We start from the raw sequence: 23,469 nt of genomic DNA, 5'->3' as shown, positions 1-23,469 counted from the left end.
TCTTGAGAGTCCCTTGGACTGCAAGGAGATCCAATCAATCCATCCAAAAGAGATCAGTCCTGGGTGTTCATTGGAAGGACTGATGTTGAAGCTGAAACTCCAATACTTTGGCCACCTCATGCGAAGAGTTGACTCATTGGAAAAGACCCTAATGCTGGGTAGGATTAGGGGTGGGAGGAGAAGGGGACGACAGAGGATGAGATGGTTGGATGGCATAACCGACTCGATGGACATGGGTTTGGGTAGAGTCCGGGAGTTGGTGATGGACAGAGAGGCCTGGCGTGCTGCAATTCATGGGGTCGCAAAGAGTCAGACATGACTGAGCGACTGAACTGAACTGATATACACATATATGTGTGTGTGTATATATATATGGGCTTCCCCTGTGGCTCAGTGGTAAAGAATCTGCCTGCCAATGTAGCATATGAGGGTTTGATCCCTGGGTTGAGAAGATCCCCTGGAGAAGGGAATGGCAACCCACTCTAGTATTCTTGCTTGGAAAATCCCATGGACAGAGGAGCCTGGTGGGCTACAGTCCATGAGGTCACAAAAGAGTCAGACATGACTGAGCAAATGGGCACAGCACACACACACACACACATATATATATATATATATATATATACATATATATATACATATGAATCACTTTGCTGTATACCTGAAATGAATACAATATTGCAAATCAACTGTGCTTCAACAAAAGAAAAAACATAATGACAAATGCTACTATGAGCAAGATTGTCTTCACTACTCCAAGATTTCAGTTTGCCAAATTTGACACTTCGAGGTGCTTCCACAACGAAATGCTGCTGAAATACCAAGCTAATTAAAGAACTTATAAAAATTATTTATACTAAATTCAACTTTTCACTCTAATGATGAAATGGGTTCCATGATTAAAATCACTCTTGCTGTCTACATTCTGTTGTTTCCTTTATGGAAAACTTTCCAAGTGGCAGCACATGCTCCTAAGAATACCCGAACATCGAAGGCCATTTTCTGATGAGCTGACGGGAACGTCGCCACTCCTATTAATGTGAACTCTATCACAAACTGAACAGTCAACAAGATGAAAGTCATTTCAAGTCAACACCAGTCATGATTCAGAGAGAAAGGTGAGAAAGCACAGCACTACGTTAAAATACTTTACAGGCTTAGCAATAAGAAGCCGGAGATATTTCAATCAGTACACATTTCTTACACGATCCAATAGGAAAGATAAGAGATTATGAATGAATCACAGGCCAGTTAACTTAGAAAGGCAATCTTTCTGTAGTAACAGCTTCTCCACTAGATACAGATTTGATTTAGAATCTGCATTTCTAAAACATCATCACAAGGATTTCAACCCCCAGCCCCCAGCCCCCACCCCCTCACCCCCCGAAGCTGATACAAGACACAGAGGCCCAGCGCTTATTGTCAGGGTATGAAAGAAGGAGTATCAGCTTTGAAAACAGGCGGACTGGAATTTAAGCCCCATCTGCTACACCTTATGAGGTATGGAGACTAGGCAAGTCATTTAATGTATGTGAGCTTCAGTTTCCAAGAAAAAAACCTGGTTTGAGCCAGAGTGCAGTTTCAACGTCACTGAGAAGGTATAAACACCCAGAGCTGCTAGTAGAGGCTGGCAGTGAAGGCGCCCACCCCCTCCCTTCCCGTGGACTTGCCCCCCTGCAGCTCACCCATCTGATCCAACTCTCGGTCTCCTCTTCAGGCAGCCGGGACACCGTGCGGGGCAAGAAGCGTACCAGCTTCTCCTTGATGATGGATGACGTCAGGACATCCTCCACCTCCACCAGGCTCGCGATCACATCGGCAATCTGCCCCGAGCCTTCCACCACCACGCAGGGGATTTTACTTTTGATGGAGGTATTGATGGCCTGCGAGAAGGGAGGTAAGGGTCGACCAGAGGATCAACAGAACCCGGCTCAGGATCGAGGCTCTAATCAAGCCGGTGAACAAATCACATGGACACATCTCTGCACTGTATCCTTCTGTGGGAGCAGGGGAGGTTCATTTTCAATCAGAAGCAAAGCAAATAATTGCAACCGCTTTAACAATCAGAAATGTAAGCCAGTTGTCTTACGTCTTGTGTTAGTATCAAATTCCATAGTAGGGACATGTGCGGCTGGCAAGTTTTCCATAAATAAGTGCTTTAAAATATCCCTCTATACAAAACTGATCATTCCAAATATTGACATCATAGATTTGAATGACAGCTCTTTAGATGGTATTCAATATTGTCATTGATGGCTTATCTGACAGAGGTGAATAATATGCACTGTTTTAAGGCATGAAAATACCTTCCCAGAAGCTGGCACACTTTTTGACTCACATGTTTCCCTCCTCAAATAATTTTCTTTTCTCCTTTTATGAAAATAAAAGAAAAATATATTTTGCTTTCTGGATAAACACCTACCACAGTTTTATTTCCTTGATAAAAACCACAGAGAACAGCATAGGGGAATCAGGTCTTAAGAATTTTAATCACTTGACAACAAGACAAAGTGACGTACACGTGAGCATAGGACACTGTGAAGCCCCTTCCTTTAGCCAGGAGTGCTGTCTCCCTCAGAGAAGATGTTGCCCATAGAGTGTGGAGCCTTCATCAGATCAGGCTTGGATCCGTCTTCACCTCCCTACCTGCGCCAAAGGTGGGTATCGGGGCCGTGCTGGGGTGGGACTGAGGGTGACAGAAGAGTGAGCTGAACGATGGAGAGCTCAGTGGGAAGTCTCTCTTCCCTCTCTCCTCTCTCCTCTCTCCTGTAGCATCTGTGGGTTGTGAATTACCTGAACAGACTTTGAGGGAAATTCTATAGGAATGCGATCCTCTAGACTGGCAGCACCTTTCTGGAAACCTTAATTCTAAATCTAAAATCTGAGTGGTAATAAAGGCAACCATCTTCAACTACTTTTTCTCCATCTCTCTTCCTCTTTAATGTGACTGCCTCTTCAACATTTCTATACTATTTCACACTGAAAAAAAATCTCTAATTTTTCTCTGAAAAGTCTTTCCCTGAAAAAGTTTTATTTAACAATGTTCTCAACAACGGATCTCAAAAAAGGTACTTAGTACATACCTGCTGATGAAGGAATAAATGAATGGATCATTGTTACAGAAAATAATAAACAAAGAGAAGCATTAGATTATAATTCCAACTAACTCTGCCAGAAATTTCATGTAATTCTAGGTGTGTATGATCACAGGGTGGCCATGATTTTCCAACATATGTGTTGGTTACCATCCCTGAGTCTTGCGAGTTCATGTCAAACCCTCCTATCTGGAGGGTTGATGGCCAAACCCAACAGTAAGTACACAGACTATTCATGTTGCTACAAAGTCTCTTCCTAAATCTTCTCAGCTGAGGAAACAACATAAGTGTGTTGTTAGGGCAACACACCATGTGACTGGAAAAATGCTACCTACTTGCTGCAGAAAAGAAAGTAGTCAGATTAGGTTAGGTGAGCCCCCAAAGCCCTGAAAATACAAACTGGTTGAGCAAACTTGTTGACTGATCTTCTGGAAAACCAAACCAAGACTCACTTTCAAAGTCTCTTTCCCACCTCCTTGGGCAAAACACACAATGGGGATCTTGCCACCGTAGTTGGAATCTGTAAAATATAAAACATAAAATATATTTTGGGCTCATCAGAAATACTCACCTGCCTCAAGGAAGTGGTGGACCACTTGTGCCCCTTGAGCCCAGGTTGGGGGTGCTGGCTGCAGCCCTAACGAACTTGACAATCAGTTGATCACAATGGATCATCTCTGGGCTCCAAACCAGTAGTAGCATGACATGGGTCACACTGCAATTTTTTACTAATATTTAAAATGCTAGAGTCTGTTAACGATTGACTTTTGCTAATAAATATTTTGGACTGCAAGATCAAACCAGTCAATCCTAAAGGGAATCAGTCCTGAATATTCATTGGAAGGGCTGATGCTGAAGCTGAAGCTCCAAAACTTTGGCCACATGATGCGAAGAGCCCAGTCATTAGAAAAGACCCTGATGCTGGGAAAGATTGAAGGCAGGAGGAGAAGGGGATGACAGAGAATGAGACAGTTGGATGGCATCACCGACTCAATGGACATGAGTTTGAGTAAGCTCTGGGAGTTGGTGATGGACAGCGAAGCCTAGTGTGCTGCAGTCCATGGGGTCTCAAAGAGTTGGACACAACTGAGCGACTGAACTGAACTGAATATATATTAAGCCAGCTTCAAATTTATCCTGACAATAACTACACTTTCACTCATTTGCATAATCCTATGCTTTCTTGAAGAAGGCAATGGCACCCCACTCCAGTACTCTTGCCCGGAAAATCCCATGAACGGAGGAGCCTGGCAGGCTGCAGTCCATGGGGTCACTGAGTCGGACACGACTGAGCAACTCCACTTTCACTTTTCACTTTCATGCCCTGGAGAAGGAAATGGCAACCCACTCCAGTACTCTTGCCTGGAGAATCCCAGGGATGGGGGAGCCTGGTGGGCTGCCATCTATGGGGTCGCACAGAGTCGGACACGACTGACGCGACTTAGCAGTAGCAGCAGCATGCTTTCTCAAGTGCGTGAAAAATTTACATATGTTTTCTCCAGAGAAATGATTGCATATATAAATGTCTTCCTCCATAGACTTCCCACTGAGAAAAGAAAAGATTGATATTATCTCCAACAAGTCTCTGTGATGGAGACTGTCACTAGGTATGTGGTAATCTGGTTCTACAACAGGACACATCTCACCACCAACATCTCAGCAGTAGGAAGAGAGTATTTATCACTTTCCATAGCAAACAAAGGCTTTCACTCAATGGCTGCATTCTCCCCTTGAAATCAATGTTTTAGGTGGTTATGGGTGGCTCAGTGGTAACGAGTAGGAGACAAGAGTTCAATCCCTGTGTCAGGAAGATCCCTCAGAGGAGGAAACGGCAGCTCACTCCAGTGTTCTTGCCTGGAAATTCCATGGGCAGAGGAGCCTGGCATTCCACAGTCCATGGGGTCACAAAAGAGTTGGATGGGACTTAGCAACTAAACAACAACGGTATAGAGAAGTAGCCAATATTCAAAGAAGTAAATCATCCAACTGTTAAGCCAGTGGGTTGGTTTTTTATCACTTCTACCCTAGCAAATCCCATTGCTTCATCAGTGCAAATTTGCTACCGTGAATTTTACCAGGTCTTAAATGTTGTCAAGCAGAATGGACAGCAGGTCTCTTTATTGCCAAACCAGAGTGGGACAAGGCAGCATTTGTCAATGTTCCAGCACATTGGAGGGTACCTATCACAGGAGCAGAAGCATTTCTAGTATATTAAAGAAGAGATACAACGGCTCTTCTTTGGCAGTAGAGCATCTAATAAGATGGGTTTACCAGGCTTCACTCAGTAATTGGGAGCTATTGCTGATGCTGATGCTGCTTTTGTTCGTATGTTTTTCTAACGTCCCATCTCATAAACACTGACCTTGAATTGTGCGCTCGGAGATGTACTTCTCCAGCTGATTCCGGAGCTTTGCCTCCACTGTGGGGTGCCCATGGCAGCCGCTGTCCACGAGCAGAAGGTGGGTGTGATTGTTGTCCAGGATGTACAGAGGGTCTCTCTTGAAGTCATCCATAATGTACTGAGCTGAAAAATATCCCTGAAAAGCACACAGAAACTTGTCTTTGAGGCTTACTTGTTGGCCAAAATGCCTGATGACATTTTTATAGGTTCACGGAAGGCTGACTCTTTGGGTTCAACTATACTGATGCCTCTTTCCAGATTCCTAAGTGCAGAAGGGTCTTAGAGATCTTATAGTTCAGGCCATCATTTTAAAAATGAGGACATAAAGGCTCAAAATAGTTGGATCCCTTGCCTATTGTCACATAAATGATCGGTGGCAGTGTAAGAATCAGATTCCCAATCCAGTTCTTGTTCCATCGCCCTGTGCTCTTTTATATACATTCATTGAAACTGACAGCATTCGGGAAAGTGTGTGTGTGTGTGTGTGTGTGTGTGTGTGTGTGTGTGTGTGTGTCCAGACATATATATTTGGTGTGTATGGATATGGTAGAGGTAGATATTGATATACACATATTTGTCTAGGATTCATCACATGCCAAGACCTATGCCAGGGTCTAGGGATTAGAAAATGAATAAAATGGAGTCTTAGCTCTTGAGGAGCACATAGTTATGGGATCATGAAAGGAGGCAATTAAACAGATACTTTGTCATAAGACTTAGTACCAGAGAATAAAAAACTGAAGAACTGACTCTAACAGGATTTGCTGGGAACAAATTTTTTTGAACAAAAACATCCATCGGTAACTCCTTCACAGAACTCCTTTGATTATGTCATCCTTGTTTTTAATTCCTGAGGTTCCAAAGGAACCTTGTAAGGCCAACTTCCTACGAGTTGATGGCATCCCAGAGCCCCATGCCAGGGTCACTCTCCCCCGTGTGACCTCCTAATGTCCTGCCCGTACCTCCACATCACAATTCCTGATGAGGGTGTCCCTGTTGGAGACCATGCCCCAAGCGGTGATGCCAATGGCCACGATGTTCTCCTCCGAATTCCTACTGATGGTGTTATCTCTCACCACCTCCCCGATGTACTTCATCAGCCCATAATGGGTGCCTCCGGTGAGAATCCAGGCACCTGTCAACAGGAGAGGAGAACAGAGGCTCTGAATAAGTTTTCCATCCCGTGCTCGATCCCTAAAGAAGCCCCACCTGTGAGCACCAGGACACAGCATCGCCGGCCACACTTTGGACTATGCTCAACCTACGGCATGGACTTAGGAAAGAGAAGAGGATGTCCGAGTGTCTAAGAGATGCTGGTTAAACAGATACAGATTCTAGACCCCACTCTAGATTCACATCAACAGACTCTCTGGGAGGCAGGGCCAAGGAATCTGTCCCTTTAACCACCCCTCGGGTAAATCTTTTCATGGCTAATAAGTGCCTGCCTTTAGCTGGTGAGCAAGTTAAGCAATGTCATCATGCAAAGTGGAGCGCTCTGCTCCCACACCTCCCGCCCCCATGGATCTTGAGTGATCTTCCTAGCAGGAGCCTGATGCCTACAATTTAACTTTGGGCTTCCCTAGTGGCTCATATGGTAAAGAATCTGCCTGCAATGTGGGAGACCTAGGTTTGATCCCTGAGTCAGGAAGATCCCCAGAAGAAGAGAATGGCAACTGACTCCAGTATTCTTGCCTGGAGAATCCCATGGACAGAGGAGCCTGGTGGGTTATAGTCCTTGGGGTCTTCTAGGATGACCTTGGGGCCTACGATTTAACTTTAAAATCGCACAAGCTTACACACTGGTGTTTCAAGATTTTTATTTGATGATCCTTGCTAGGCCAAGAGTTTTTCACAGTTTTGTTTTCAAAACTATAGTAAACAAAATACCTAAAAAATATGATTTCATATAATAATGGAATCTAAATTTGAAAATGTGCCTAGTCCAGTGTGCCACCCAGGCAGGAATTTAGCCTAAGGCTTGGCCACCAGTCTCCCTGAATTCTGAGGAGTCCCGAGGCAGCCCCCTCCCCCAACTGTTAGAAAGTCCTTTTGTTCATCTTTGTCTCCATTCTCCAGTTTTGTTACTGTCTTCCAGACGGGGAGCTACTTTAGTCATCTCCCACATGAAAGTCCTTTCAATATTTTATGGTAAATGTGATGTAGTCCCTAAAACGTTCAGATCCTATTCCTTTGGTCAGTTCTCACAAGATGTGAATTCCAGACCCCCTGGCACCCAGGCTCCTTCCTGCAGACAGATTTCAGTTGTCAATACCCCCGTTTCAAATGAGGCAATGGGAGATGAAGCAGCTCTCCATGTGACTGACCCAGAGTACAAGAAGACAATTAACCCCCAGCTTCGGCCATTCACTTCATCTAAGAAGAACCCCAGCCTGGGGAATTTTGTCTGCTTTGTTCTACTCTATTTATTCCTGGTACCTAAAACAATTTCTGACACATGGCAGGCATTTAAGAAGTATTTGCTGAAGGAATGCATTATGCATGTTCAGATTTAGTGGTGAGGAAGTCAGCTGCTGGGTTTCATAACAAAGTATCTGCTGTGGTCCCATCTGGTTGATCAAGAAATTAAGAATAAATAAGGGGAGAAACTACAGTTTCTTTTTTGTTTTAAGAAAAAGCATATCTAGAATAAGACATGCTACCTTAGTTCTGTCAACTTATATTCTTAATAAAGATGTTTTCAAAGGACTTCCCTGGTAGTCCAGTGGTTAAGTCTCAAAGTTTCTACTGCAGGGGGCAAGGGTTCAATCCCTGGTCAGGGAACTAAGATCTGCATGTCATGTAGCATGGCCAACAAATAAATAAATATAAAAATTGATGCAAAAAAAATCCATGATGAACAAAAAAAATTAAGCTTTTAAAATCTTAGCATTAGATAAACTAATAAAATAAATATTAGACTTTGAGAAACAGAATCAAATCTTGAGGAAATATTAGTCAATCTCAAATGAAAGGAATTCTGCAAAAAAAAGGTTGCCTATAGTCTTCAAAAATGCCCCAAAAGGCCAAAAAAAATTAAAGAATAGTTCCAGAGCAAAGAAAGCTTTCCAGTTTTCTGTGATATGAAAAGCTAAATGGATTGGAATCCAGGTGGAGAAAAAAAAAAAAAAAGTCTTTTTTTGCTCTGAAGAACATTGTTGGGATAATTAGCAAAATTGAAACATGGACCTTTTGTTAGATAACTGTATTGGTCAATGTGAACTTCCTCAGGTTTGAAAGTTATACCAGTTACATGAGAGAATAGCCTTGTTCTTCAGAGACATGTGCTAATGTGTGCTTTAAGGTCATGATACCTAAAATTTACTCTCAAAGGATTTTTTTTTTTTTTTGGCTGTTGCATCCCACAGCTTGAGGGATCTTAATGCTCTGACTAGAGATTGAACCTGTGCCCTCTACAGTGGAAATTCAGAGTCCTAACCATTGTATGAGAAGGTTAGATAGCATCACCAAAGAGTTGGACACAACTGAGCAACTGAACAACAACAAAACTCGATTAACAAGAACCTGAGCAAATTCATGGAGATAGCAGAGGACAGGAAAGCCAGGCGTGCTGCAGTCCATGGGATTGCAAAGAGTCGGCTATGACTTAGCAACTGAACAACAACAACAATAATCACTGGAGTACCAGGGAAATCCCTCCAACGATTTTTAAAATCATAATACATGAATATTTAGGGACAGAGATAAGACAAACACGAGAAATTGTTAACAATTGGTGAATTTAAGTGAAAGCTGTAGAGATATTCACTGTATTATTCTTACAACTCTTCTGTAGGTTTAAAATTTATTGTAACAAAATATCAAAAAATAAGCAAAATATTTCAAATAACAAAGCCATGGTTATGTGTTTTGATCTCCATCAGACACTCACCTGGTGCTCACAACCTGCCAGGCACAGTCACTTTTTTCAAACACATCATTGATCCCCAAATTAAACAGTAAACATTAAACTTTCTTTTTTGATTGGTTAGAATACTCTATTATACGTAAAAACGACTAAATGAAAATGTTCGGTTAAGAGAAACACGCAACTACCCACATGCAATTTCCTGATCTCTGATTAAGGAAACCCCCCCTCCTTCCCCCACCCCACCGCCCGGAGCTCCGGATCTGTTTCCTCATTGAAGGATCTTGTTTCAAGATCAGGATTAATCATACAGCTCTATCGTATCTGCAGTCTTGCTCATGAATGGCAGAGGACAATTTCCTTCAGTCTCTGAAGACGCGGCGCAGCCTGGACGGACAAACCCGCGGGCGCCACGTCCCCGCCCGGGGACGGTCCCCTAGGCCACCTGGGGACCCGCGCACCTTTCGACTGCGCGATGTATATCAGGCGGCTGAAGATCTTGCGCATGCGCGGCTTCAGGGCGAAGTTTTTGGCGCCGCCAGTCACGGAAATGACCAGGTTGGGCGTTTTCAGGTGCCAGTGCTGGGTCAGCAGCTCGTACAGAGTCTCCGCGTCCGTGTCGCAGGACAGTCGGATATACTGTGGGGAAGGCAGAAGCATCAGGGTCCGCAGGCGTCCCCCTGATGGTGGGGGCGTGGCCCAGTTTACCGGTTCCTTTGGGACGGGAGCACATGGCAGGTGAGGAGGGTCCCCCTGGGGGCGGTGGAAGGGAACGTGGGTGCCCCTTGCAGGGACACCCAAGCCAGCTGGAGGGCTGGAGACTTAATCCTAAAGGCAGTGAAGCACCTGTCAGGTGTTCTAAGCAGAGGAGAAGCCAGAGGGGATTTACATTTTAGGGAGCCCTCCAGCAGGAGTGCTGACTACAGACTATGAGCCAAGACAGGTGGAGGGAGCTGGGGACGAGGCAAGACAGTGGTGGCCCATCCCGGGACAGAGGCCTTGGGAAGAGATAGAGTGGACAGAGGAGAATTTAAGGAAACTGTTAATAATGGCCAACTGAAATCGGGCACCTGCCATCTGCCTCTGAAAGGGAAAATGTTAGTTGCTCAGTCATGCCCAATTCTTTGCGACCCCATGGACTATAGCCCACCAGGCCCCTCTGTTCATGGGACTCTCTAAGCAAAGATATTGGAGTGGGTTGCCATTCCCTACTCCAGGGGATCTTCCCAACCCAGGAATCGAACCCAGGTCTCCTGCATTGCAGGCAGATTCTTTACCAGCTGAGCCACCAGGGAAGCCCTAAAGGGTGGTATGGTCGCACCGGGGAGGTAGGTAGGTGGCAGGGGGAGAGGAAGAAGAAAGGCTTCCCTGATCGGGAATCAAACCCGGGCAGCGGAGGTGAGAGCACCGAATGCTAACCACCAGGGAGCTGCCTTTACAAGGATGCAATCAATCACTGTAGTCACTGGCCTTCCACACATCCTGAAATGAGTTCAGGGTGGAGATCAAGAATGAAATTCTCTGTGCTTTGGGGAAAACCCACAGAACAGGGCTTCAGATAGTTAGATATTTTCAGGATATTATATGAGCCCAAATTCTTGCATCTTCTCATACCTACAAAAGCACTAAAATCATTCACGGAGACACCTGCTCCTCGTGACTAGCGACAAGCATCTACCAAAGTGGGTGCCCGACTGCACGTACCCCCTTCACTAAAATCATATGTAACACTGACCTTGCCCCCGACCTCTTTAGAGCAGCTCCTCAGAGCTACCTGAGATGCTGTCTCCTTGGCTATAGTCCTCATTTGCCCCCAGTAAAACTTAACTCACAACTCTCACGTTATCCTTTTTGTTTCCATTCGACACAGTCCATTAAACAGCTTTGTAAAATGCTGTGTAAGAGCCTGCAGTGTGGGTATGCAAAGGAAAATGTCACCTTATTCAAGGCCACGTTTACTCTCAAGAATGTCATATGCCAAACTAAACCAGACCACTCATAAATGCATTTGTCAGGCATTTTGTAGCAGTGAGCCCGCACTGTGCCTGGAGAAAGGACACTGGGTGACAAGCCAGCCATCCCTGAGGAGCCCCATGCTGGGGTCACAGGCCAGTATTTCCAGAATGAGCCAAGCCCCATGACAACCATTGTCAAAGGCCATCCTGTTTGTCAAGAGCAATCCTGTCCTTAACCAGCCAGCTCCCATCTCTATATTCAGTAACACATGCACCATATAGAAACAATGACTTAACGCCAACCCTTCCCTTGTGAATTTTCTTTGTCCTGAGGCTGTAAAAATTGGCTGCAAGCCCACAAAAGCATCAGCTCTCCCTTGAAAACACCTCAGGACCGGCCTGCTGTTCCAACAGCATCTCCCACTCTATTCTCCCTTTGGAGGTCATCTCTCCCTGGTCTGGCAGAAAGTCTGCCTGTGTCTTTGCAGCACCTCTCACTACCTCAGTCCTTTGTTCTCAACGAATCCTCTCTTCTAAAATACTCTGTGTCTGGAAATTCTTTGCCAGCCCACGCCTGGACAGCCATAACATTTGGTGGCCCATGTGGGAACTGAACCTGCAACCTTGGCATTACCAACACCTTGCAGATGGAACTCATTCTGGTTTTTCCCCGCTACTCACGACTGCCTTAACAATCACCTGAGGAGTGTTGCCATGGCACCTAATCTAATCACAGTGTTTGATTTTTCAGAAGATTTCTCTTTCTCTGCAATCATGTTTGGGTTGACAACCCATCTCTGCTGCTTTCATACATACTATCAGGCAATTTGAAGTAACTCAAGGTGCTTCAGTAGCCCACCGTGTTAGCATATGGATCAGCTAGTTCAAGTAGAAAACCATTGCTTACCTTCCCCTTCTTCCCCTGAGCCTCAAACTGAATATCTCCGAAAGCATCGGTGGGCAATTCCTTTGTATGTTTCTTGTAATTCCATTTCTCGTTTTGGTTGATCTGGGTGCCTTCTATGTGTTGGTTCTGGGCATAGCCACATTTGCACACATTTTCCCTGAGCAGGAGGATATTGACAGGAAGGAACAGATTTCATTAAACCTACTTAAATGTTTCATCATGTCTCTTAGACCACACATGATTAGCTTAAATCAACACAAAAAGAGATTGTAGCATCACATCTAATTTCCAGACTGTTTTCCTCATCTCGGTTGTTTAAAAACTATCTTGATGTTTTATCCCTGTGACATGGAAGATTCAGGCAATACACTGCACTTGCATCTCCGCTGAGAAAGAAGAAAGCAGGAATGCAGGGAGGTATGGGAATAAAAGACAACAGAGAAGGCTTCTTGAGCCTTCACACGCTCTGGCCATAGCCCTAAATATTCTAGACTCCCAGCCACTTCTCTCTCAGGTTCTGCAGGGCACTTCCGTTTCTTTAGATTAAATCTCTTCATTTAGGTTAAGATAACTCGGGTTCCTTGTAACTGAAAGTCTTCATTATTAATACTCTGTGTGTGTGTGTGTGTGTGTGTGTGTGTGTGTGTACGCGCGCGCGTGCGGGCCAGCGTGCGCAAGCGCATCTGTGTGTTCAGTCGCTCAGTAACATCCGACTCTTGTGACCCCGTGGACTGGAGCCCACCAGGCTCCTCTGTCCATGGGATTTCCCAGGCAACAATACTGGAATGGGTTGCCATTTCCTGCTCCCCAAGATCTTCCCGACCCAGGAATCAAACCCATGTCTCCTGCATTGCACTTGGATTATTTACCACTGAGCCACCAGGGAAGCCCAGATCTTAATTACTATAGCGTATAGAAATTCTCTGTATTGACATCAAAACATTCAATATTTTCTAAAGTTATAAAAATTGAGCTAGAACCTAGAATCCAAAATCACTCCTCCACTAGTAATCTTGCCTCTTTTTTTGGAACAGTTCTCTCGGGCATCACTTAGTTTGGCCAAGAAAAAAAAAGTCAACTGGAATTGATTGCAAATGCTTTAGTCTTTTCTCTGACTAAGCCTGGGGGCACTTCCTGAGCTGAGGCTGCTCCTGGCGGTTTCAGGATCCTCCCCACTATTGTGGTCCAAGTTGGCTTCCTCCCTTCTCTCTTTCCCTGTTACTGTCCCACTATCCTTTGGGGTCCTTCCACACCCACCCAAGTTCATTGCAGGATTGGGAAGGGAAGTCCCTGTCCCATCTGTCTTTGGGAGTCACTGAAGAGTGACTCTCTAACCCTTTTCCCTTCCAAGAATAGGGGTGTGTTTAGGGAGACCTCGAATGAGAAGCTTGTCTGGCTCCACCTTGATGACTGCGTTGGTAGCCCTGTAAGCACCAATGTACATGAACTGGTCTACAAATGGAGAGGAGGCGGGAAGAATGCCAGGAAGGAGTTAGGAGCACAGATACTTGGAGGAGGCGTAGAAGTGACAGAGAAGGGGATGGAGAGGATGGGAGACAGTCAGGATGCTAGCTCTGCCTCTTGGGACAAGTCTGAATCCTACGGAACTACACTGTTAATATAGTAGCCTCTGGCCATGTGTGGCTATGTCATTTAATTTAATTTGAAAATTCAACTCCTTGGTTGCACTAGCCAATTTCAAATGCTTATATGGGATGATGCAAATAAAGGATATTCCCATTATAGTAGAAAAGTCCATCACACAGAGCCCATTACAGCAAAAGCAAAGTTCTTCCCGTCTCCACCTAGAACCCAGGATGGATGAGGCAGTGAGAACTGAACAGAACAAACCCGGATCCAGGGACGTACAGCCTTGCGAGTGCCAGGAGGCGAGCCCTAAGCTGGGCAGCGGTGTCACAGAGGGTACCCTCAGCAACAGGGGCCAAAGTCAGGCATCACTCTCCAGTGACCACACAAGAAACAGACACCCAAAAGGGGTTAAAATGGAAAATTACGAGTGATCTGGGCCTAGCACATACGGGACAACTCTGGGGAGATTTGGAGTAGCTTACATCAGCTGGTGTGCCAAGCAGCAGCAAAATTACAGAATCACTGTTACCAGTCACTTCCCTTGATTCCTTTGTCCGAAGAGTAATTTAGGTTACACAGAGCATCCCCACTGCCGATAGACAGATGAAAATAATAAATATGAGAAGTTAACAAGCTTATAGCGTCTTGACTCTGGTCCATAACCTTGGGTCTCCTCTGGGAGACCCCAAGGTGTTCCTGTCCTCAGCTGGTGTTGTGGAGGGTGAGGGCTGCTCACAGCAAGTCCCTTCGTTTGGAGTCAGACCTGAGCTGCAATCAAGCACCATCAGGTGGGCAGTTGTAGATTTCCCTATCCTCCATCCACTTCTGCTGCAGCTAGTAGAAACACCCTGAGTTTCCTTTGAGGACCCATTCTTCCCACACCAGATCCACACGGACACAACACCCAGTCAGTCAGTCAGTTCAGTCGCTCAGGCATGTCCAACTCTTTGCAACCCAATGGACTGCAGCACGCCAGGCTTCCCTGTCCATCACCAACTCCCGGAGCTTACTCAAACTCATGTCCATGGAGTCGGTGATGCCATCCAACCATCTTATTCTCTGTCATCCCCTTCTCCTCCCCGCCTTCATCTTTCCCAGCATCAGGGTCTTTCCCAGTGAGTCAGTTCTTCGCATCAGGTGGCCAGAGTATTAGAGTTTCAGTTTCAGCATCAGTCCTTCCAATGACCCAAGACTGGCCAATTACATATTCCATCACCTTCCTAAAGATTAGAGTGGGTCCATGGCCAATGCCAGCCCAATAAGAGCCATGAACTCCAAGATCAACGGTCCTGGACTTTGGGTGGAATTGCTAGGAATGAGGGAGAAGGCACTGACTCCCCACTCTAGTACTCTTGCCTGGAAAATCCCATGGACAGAGGAGCCTGGTAGGCTGCAGTCCATGGGGTCTCGAAGAGTTGGACACAACTGAGCGACTTCACTTTCACTTTTCACTTTCATGCATTGGAGAAGGAAATGGCAACCCACTCCAGTGTTCTTGCCTGGAGAATCCCAGGGACAGAGGAGCCTGGTGGGCTGCTGTCTATGGGGTCGCACAGAGTCAGACATGACTGAAGCGACCTAGCAGCAGCAGCAGCAGCTAGGAAGGAGGCCCTCTTTCCCCTCGCTGGTAAGCTAAAATGGTATCAGCCAGAGTTGCGGTGTCCATTTTGCCATTACAAAGGAGGAGCCTTCCCACCCAGAGAAGGACTGACCCACAGGTAAAGAGAGGCAGGGTCTTGGTGACACTAAGCCCTGGATCTGGCTGTGCTTTCCAGCCACGAGATCCCATTACAACCACCACTCATTTAAGCCAATTAGATTGGATATCTGTAAATGACAAGGTACTGATGAATACAGTCAGCCCAAGGCAGGGTCGTTCTTAGAAGGGGCAGGAGCTGGGCCTGAAAAGAATGTACACATGGTTGCTTTCATGTCCTAGCTATTATAAATAGTGCTGATCTAGAGGAGTGGTCTGGGGGCAGGGGAGGGAGGCTCAAGAAGGAGGTGTTATATGTATAATTATGGCTGATTTGCATTGTTGTATGACAGAAACCATCACATTGTAAAGCAATTTTCTCCCGATTAAAAAATAAAAAAAGGATGCACAAAGAAGAATCAGAAAACTGGGTTCAATCCTTCATTTCTCTCCTACCAGCAATATGAAAGTGAAAGTGTTAGCCCCTCTGTCGTGTCTGACTCTTTGCCACCCCGTGGACTGTAGCCTGCCAGGCTCCTCTGTCCATGGGATTCTCCAGGCAAGAATATTGGAGTGAGTTGCCATTTCCTTCTCCAGGGGATCTCCCCAACCCAGGGATCAAACGTGTATCTCCTGCATGGCAGGCCAATTCTTAACCATCTGAGTCACAAGGGAAGCCCAGCAATGTGACCCTGGGTAAAACACTGAGCCTCTCCAGGCCTCATTTGACTTGTCAGTCAAATGATAACAGCTATCTTGCAGGGCAGTTGTAGAATTCGTGATCAAGTATGTAAAGTCCCCCTGATACAGTCGATGCTCAGTAAATATTGGTTGAATTAATGAATGAATCCAAATGGTGTTTTCTACCAGTCAAACAAATTAACACAAAATCTTTCAGGGAAATGTGGGGGATAGATAGCTGACTCACAGAATTTATACTCTGTCAAAATGCTTCACAATGACTAAGTTTATACCAATGACAAAATAGAAATCTCTTATTTTTTCTGATGTTCATTTTCTAATTTATACAAAGAAAGAAAGAAAATTGACTGAGAACTTCTATGGTAGGAATTTTATGAAACATCCCACTGAATCCTTACCACACAACCCAAAAGGTATATTTTGCTGGATTTCTAGGATAAGAGGATTCAGTTCAGAAGAGAATAATTAGTTCAAGTTCATGCAGTGAACAGGCAGCCAAGGCAAGGTTGGATCTAAGGCTGATTGTAACACTCCTGATCTTGCTCTAACTGCCTCTGGTCAACAGAAAGTCAGTCTTTAAACATAAACTATGGAAGCAACTAAACAATCAATTAATACCTAGACTACTATACTTAGAAAGGATAAACAACAAAATCCTACTATATAGCACAGGGAACTATATTCAACATCCTGTGATAAACCGTGCACTTCCCTGGTGGCTCAGTGGTGAAGAACGTGCCTGCAATGCAGCAGATGTGGGTTTGATCCCTGGGTGGAGACCATCTCCTGGAGAAGGAAATGGCAACCCACTCCAGTATTCCTGCCTGGAAAATCCCATGGACAGAGGAGCCTGGCAGGCTACAGTCCACGGGGTCACAAAAGAGTTAGACATGACTTAGCGACTAAACAACAACAATAAATGATAAACCATAATGTAAAAGAATATTTTTTAAAAGAATATATATATGTGTGTATAAGTGAATCACTTTGCTATACAGCAGAAATTAGTGCAACATTATAAATCAACTATAGAATTTATAGACTTTATAGAATATAAATTTATAGAATTTATAGACTATACAATTTATAGAATTAATACCTAGACTTTCTCCTCTCGCCAGTAGGCAAAAGAGAGGGAGCAGAGAGGAGCACATGAGAGCAAGGGAGGACTAAGATCTCTTCATTAGAGCCCATGGCACCTTCCGTGGGAAACATCATCAGTCAGTCCACTGACCCCTGGCCCATTAGGTAACATTCGCTGAGGACCTCCCTGGGGTTACTCCCCAAGGCTTTTGTGACTCAGCCTGGATGTTCCAAAACATGGGAGACTCAGCAATAGATAAACACCCAATCAGACAAGAGAAGCCACAGTCAACAGCCAGACAGAGGAGCCGGTCAGATTGCCACGTGTGGGTATGCCTGCTGTTGCCTGCTATGAAATAACAAGGTTCATTGCCACGGCCACTCGGGTGGGCTTCCAGGCTCATGGGAACACCAAGAGAGTGACAGCCTGTCTTGGAGCCTTTACCCACTCCTGCCAAAGCTTAAAATATGAAATGATACCTCTCTAGGGACAAGCTGCTTGCCAAATTCTTCCTGCTCGCACACCATTTCTGAGAACTGCAAGATGCAAATAACTTGAATAATGAACTAGTCTGTTGTCGTGGTTGTTAATAATTTGTCTTTGAACATACTAGCAAAATCGGAGGCAAAAGAGGTGCTTACGTGGCCTTGGAATCTTTGGTAAAGAAGACACACTCCCGTTTCTTAAAATTTGCTTCAATGAAATTCACCAAGTCCTTTGGAGAGAGAACATGAACAACACATCACTAATTTGTTCTTACCCCCTGCTGCGCTTCATGAATGAACTAAACCTACTTCAAAGGTTTTAAGGATTCACCACAGATCAGTAGCACCCAGTATCCCGTCACGCCTTTAAGGTACACAGAGCCTCTAAAAAAAAGAGGCATAGGTTTAAATTTTTATAACTAAATGTAAATTTTTCTAACACTTACTTGGCATTATCTTGTAACAAATGTCACACATATAAAGTATGTTTTTTCAACTCTAAGGCAACCGGGGGAAAATAAGGATCTGTTGGTAGCTTAGCATAAATAATGTATTACTGCAGATTCCCATTCCTCTAATGCTTGCTTTTCCAAAGATGAAAAAGTGCAAATACTCTTTCCAGACTTGCATTTGTCCCTCCACGGGCAGGTGGTCAGGCGTATCCAGGACCTAATTCTGACACATGATGGAAAACTTCCCTTTAGGTGACAGAAGCAAACCAATTGGCAAAGGTTGAAAACTACTTTAAAAATATGTATGCTCCTCAGAGTGGGAGAAGATATTTGCAACATGTATTGATCACCACAGGCTTGGTAAATAGAATATATAAAGGACGATGAGACACCGAGAATAAGACAGACAACGTCATGAGAAAACAGCAGGAGACGTGAACAGGCATTAAATACAAGAGGACACAGAAGCCATAAATGTGTGAGAAGGAGCTCAGCCCCCTCGGGAATGAAGCAAACGTGAAGGGAAACCACAATGACATCCCACGACACTCGCACCAGGCTGGAAAAATTAAGAAAGCATTGGCGCCAAAGTCCTAGGAAGGGCCAGGCAGGGGGCCTCAGACCCACTGTGGGCGGTGAGTGAATTGGCACAACTCTGGGAAACTGGCCACCACTGTGCACTAGAAATAGTCCCTGTGTCCTGGGAATGCCCTGCATGCTCAGATGCCGGGCGCAGGACTGTCAGCTTTAGGGGACTGTCTCGCCCCGTGGAGGTGGGGTTGGCAGCCCACACCTACTTCCATCAGGTCACTGGGCACCCACAGTTCTCAGACAGTGTCCTGTGGGTTTTCCTCCTGTCTTTGCACCAAAGCCAAGCCTGACTCCTCATCCCCCACAGCGTGGCCACCACAAAAAAGGAGGGGACGGTCCCTGTCCTGGGAAAAAGTCCACCGAGCCTTCAGCAGTCTCCTCCAGCCATCCAGCCCCTACTGATGTACATTCTGAAACATCAGAGAATGGGAACCACATGCCCCCTTTACCTGGCTCTTTTAATGATGTTTCACCATAAATCCTGCGTCTTAACCCCAATTCCCATTAGGGAGAGGCATTCACCTTCACCCACCAGCCTCAACTCAGAGAACCTTCTCCAGGGACCACCTCACACATCCGGGAAGGTTCAGAATGGCCCTCCTCCTAATAGCAAAACACAAAACTCAAATGTTCATCCCCCTTAGGCTGGACAAAGGGAGCCCAGCCCAGCAGGATTGAATCAATAGCCACTACACCTGGCCTCTCGGAGGAACCATGAACACAGGACACTAGCAAGAAACCAAATCCACAAAGGAGTGCTGACTGTGGGAATCCACAAATGTAAAAAAAGACAAAACAAAACCGCATACTGTTTACGGAGATATATTCAAACCAAAAGCTTATGGATAAAAGCAAGGAATGGGGAACACAAAATTCAGGAGAGCGTGGAGGGCTTTGACATGGGGGCATGTGGGAGTCTCCTGAACAGTGCTGGTGATGGGTGCAAGAGTGTTAGTTGTATTGTTTTTCCTTAGGTGGGGAATTTAGCTTTGTAGGTTCTTTTCTACAAATATTAATAATAAAAATGTAGCAAGCAAAAATAAATCTTATATCCTCTGAATGAGAAAGTTTTGAAGCCCCGTGATGTCCTTTCCTCCTCATAATTTTTTCTAGCTCTTCACTAGTTTTAAGTCTACTTCACACAGATAAAGAAAACTCCACAGTATATATAAGCTTAAACATATAAGCTTTTGAAATTGATGATGGTGATGGAGGAGGGGTGGGGATAAAAACTACCTTGTTGCTAATAGTTCCCTCTGAAAAATGTACTTTGCAGAGGTGTGTGTTCTCAGGGATAAAGAGGACCCTCAGAACTGGGATGTACCTGCGTGGTCTCAGAAATCCTACCCACAGGACCACTGGCATCTCTGAGCAGAGTGAGAAATCCATCCAGAAATTCCGTGGGAGCCCAGAGGAGCAGAACAAGAAAGAGTCAGTCTCCGCCTCCCAGCAGCACCCATGCCTGCCTCCACGTGTGATCTGGAAAGGCCTTTTCTGCCCTCCCAGGGGTCTCGCACTGCTGGAGGCCAGAGGAGGGAGCACTGAAGAAGCCACCAGCATCCTCTGCGCACAGTGTAATTCTCACGGGGCCAGGGTGACCGCAGCAGTTACAAAATCTAAGTGGGACCTGGGTGGTGGGAATGGCAAGATCCTGGGTGTCCAGAGAACCTCATCCCGCAGATCAAAATACTGGCATGGGGACTTTCCTGGTGGTCCAGTGGTTAAGACTCTGAGCATCCACTGCAAAGAGCACAGGTTCGATCCCTGGGGGAGGGAAATAAGATCGCACACGTCCAGGGGCTAGGCCAAAATAAATAAATAAATAGCTTAAAAAAAAATACTGACATGCCTGGCACCCCAGAAGTCCCAGCCCAGTCCCTCCTTTCTTTTTTCAGAGTCAGCCACCACCCCGACTTTCATTACTCTAGCTGAGGGGGGCCTTGGTATCAGACTGGAATGTTGTCTTTATTTCCTGATATCGGAGAGTGTTCGCTAGGACCTGAGAGTAAGCAGAAAGCCTGCGGGCATCCCTGGAGGCTCAGGTGGGACTGGATGGGAGGGGCGTGCAGAGAGGAGCTTTCTGCCCACTCAGCCCTCCCCACCCCGAGTCCTAAGCAACATCTCTAAGCAACAACCCAGTGTGCAGGGACACGGAATGGCCAGAGGTGAGACAGGTACCAAAGAGAAGGGCTGGAAGCTACAGCCAGAACAAATGCAGACGCAGAATGAGCCACCAGCCAGGGAATTAAATAAAAGGACTTCAAAACTCACTTCTAAGGTGAACCCACAGGCCTGGAAGCAAGAACACCAAGCATTAAATAGTAAAAAACAAATATTCATAGTATGGTATTTCACTACCATGTGTCAAATAGATGCCATATATAAAATGCTGCTGCTGCTGCTAAGTCGCTTCAGTCGTGTCCGACTCTGTGCGACCCCATAGACGGCAGCCCACCAGGCTCCCTCGTCCCTGGGATTCTCCAGGCAAGAACACTGGAGTGGGTTGCCATTCCCTTCTCCAATGCAAGAAAGGGAAAAGTGAAAGTGAAGTCGCTCAGTCATGTCCGACTCTTAGTGACCCCATGGACTGCAGGCTACCAGGCTCCTCCAACCATGGGATTTTCCAGGCAAGAGTACTGGAGTGGGGTGCCATTGCCTTCTCCCATATATAAAATAGCCGGTGGGGATTTGTTGTATGGCTCAGGGAGCTCAAACCGGGGCTCTGTGTCAACCTGGAGGGGTGGGATGGGGTGGGAGGTGGGAGGGAGGTTCCAGAGGGAGGGGACATATGTACACTTATGGCTGATTCCTATTGATGTCTGGCAGAAACCAACACAATATTGTAAAGCAATTATCATTCAATTAAAACTAATTATTTTTTTAAAGTGCAGTATTTAAAATGTTATATAAGTCAGCTGATAGGTGCACTCTTGAGTGGATAAACAACAAGATCCTATTGTATAGTACAGAGAACTATATGCAATATCCTGTAATAAACCATAATGAAAAAGACTATGAAAAAGAAGATGCATATATGTGTGTGTACGTGTTAACTGAATCACTCTGCTGTACAGCAAAAAGTAACACATTGTCAATCAACCACACTTCAGTAAAATCTGTTTTTTAAAGGCCCCAAACAAACGCATTCTTTAACAAGGCAAGGTTACAGTTACAATCCTTAAAACAGGAATGCTTGACAAACAACATAGAAATGAAAACACAGACGCCAATGAGATGAGATGTGATCTTTTTAAAGAAGGAGTGAAGGGAAATGAAGGGAAGTGAAAGTCGCTCAGTCGTGTCCACTCTTTGCGATCATATGGACGAGCCCCTGGAATTCTCCAGGCCAGAATACTGGAGTGGGTAGCCTTTCCCTTCTCCAGGGGATCTTTCCAACCCAGGGAACCACCCCAGGCCTCCTGCATCGCAGGCGGATTCTTTACCAGAAAGAAGGAGTACGTCCCCAAAGAATCTTAACTGCGTGTTGGTGGGGCGCGGTTAACTCACGCTCTCCGTGCAGGACAAGTCGGTGCTCCGGGAAGCGCTGGAGTACAGGGTCCGGGTACTGTCCGGCGTGCCGTTCCTCCTGTTCCTCATGCTGAGCCGTGCGCCTTTGAAGGACATCTCTTCTCCTGTGGACAAAGGGGAGGGGGGAAGATGGGGTCACCAACGTGGACAGGCTGCACTGAAGCCTTCACCGCAGTGCCCTCCCCGAGCCCCTCCCCTCTCGCTGTCTGCTGCCCCCCAGAGCCCCATCCCTCCCCGACCCCCCGGACCCCCTAACGGGGTAACTGTCCCGCGGCCTCTGCTCTCCTCGCTTCATCTCTCCTCCGGCACCCAGCCTGAGTTCAGTGGCTCCATACGCTTTCCCTCACCCCTCCCGCCTGGGCAGGGCCCCTCCGGGTGCGCCCTCTTGTCTTGGGGGTGGACTCCGGCATCCCTGACCACCACTTAAGAGGGGAAAAGATGGCTCCTTTCAAGAGGATGGCTTTGGAGAGAGCTGTAACTAGCGGCTTGCAGCAAGATCAGCGGGCAGGCAGGAGAGAGGACTCCTGCCCTGATCCAGTCACAGGAAGGGGGAGGAGGACTTTGAGCGGCAGGGGCAGTAGGCCCAGAGGACCAGTGAGCTCCGGGTCACCCTGACGCCTGGAGCCGGCTCATGGGTCCCAGGGGCCCCTGGCAACTTCCTCCCAGGCTCAGGAGCAGGCCATGAGCCGGGGGTAGCATGGAAGTCTCGGTTGCCATGGAGATGCCCCCAGGATGCCCCCTGCTCTTCTAGGGATCCGACTCTCCCACCCCAGCTGCAGGAGCAACCTGTCCCTCTTGTCTCCCGAATGTTATCTCAGACCTGTATCCACCAACAGCTACACCACATCCCTGGGTGGTCGAGCAAACTGGGAGCTCCTAAAACAAAAGCATCATCCTTCTCCTACACTCCCCTCCGCCACGCCCCTCGACCCTCTGTCTGCTCCTGGGACCAAGCTCCCCCAGCTGCCCGTGACCTCTCCCCGCAACCGTCGCCTCTGTCATCACCACATCCAAGGGGTAGTCCCAACCCTTCGCCCCTCTTTAGCTCTTCCAGTGACCCACAGCTGCCCCCCAGACCCAGGCACCTTCAGCCTGACTGCACTCACCTCCCTCTCCTT

General features: G+C 46.3%; 1 protein-coding gene across 8 annotated transcripts in view; it reads right to left on the bottom strand.

Annotated features, from left to right (window-relative positions):
• The window catches only part of TRPM8 (transient receptor potential cation channel subfamily M member 8), an 89,750-nt gene extending 66,669 nt beyond the window's left edge, over window positions 1-23,081 (bottom strand). For 3 of the 8 annotated variants that reach the window (XR_014052321.1, XR_014052322.1, XM_081485734.1), the window contains exons 1-8: window positions 22,331-23,081; window positions 17,937-18,010; window positions 12,224-12,380; window positions 9,823-10,000; window positions 6,459-6,631; window positions 5,458-5,632; window positions 3,548-3,615; window positions 1,686-1,883 (exon numbers count right to left, since the gene is read on the bottom strand). Coding sequence is in view for 5 of the 8 variants with exons in the window: in XM_081485734.1 (XP_081341860.1) it covers window positions 1,686-1,883; window positions 3,548-3,615; window positions 5,458-5,632; window positions 6,459-6,631; window positions 9,823-10,000; window positions 12,224-12,380; window positions 17,937-18,010; window positions 22,331-22,447 (1,140 nt within the window). In the remaining 3 variants the exon portion in view is untranslated. Of the gene's footprint in view, window positions 1-1,685; window positions 1,884-2,470; window positions 2,687-3,547; window positions 3,616-4,779; window positions 4,992-5,457; window positions 5,633-6,458; window positions 6,632-9,822; window positions 10,001-12,223; window positions 12,381-17,936; window positions 18,011-22,330 lie in introns of those variants that run through there. The other 5 variants (XR_014052320.1, XM_081485735.1, XM_081485736.1 and 2 more) reach the window with 3 other exon arrangements.
• Window positions 23,082-23,469: the final 388 nt, after the last annotated feature.

Source organism: Giraffa tippelskirchi, chromosome 5 (genome assembly GCF_054371585.1).
Source record: "Giraffa tippelskirchi isolate mGirTip1 chromosome 5, T2T-mGirTip1v1.2.pri, whole genome shotgun sequence".
NCBI lineage: Eukaryota > Metazoa > Chordata > Mammalia > Artiodactyla > Giraffidae > Giraffa > Giraffa tippelskirchi.
The sequence above is the reverse complement of the archived record's forward strand: the minus strand, read 5'-3'. Positions and strand labels throughout refer to the sequence as shown.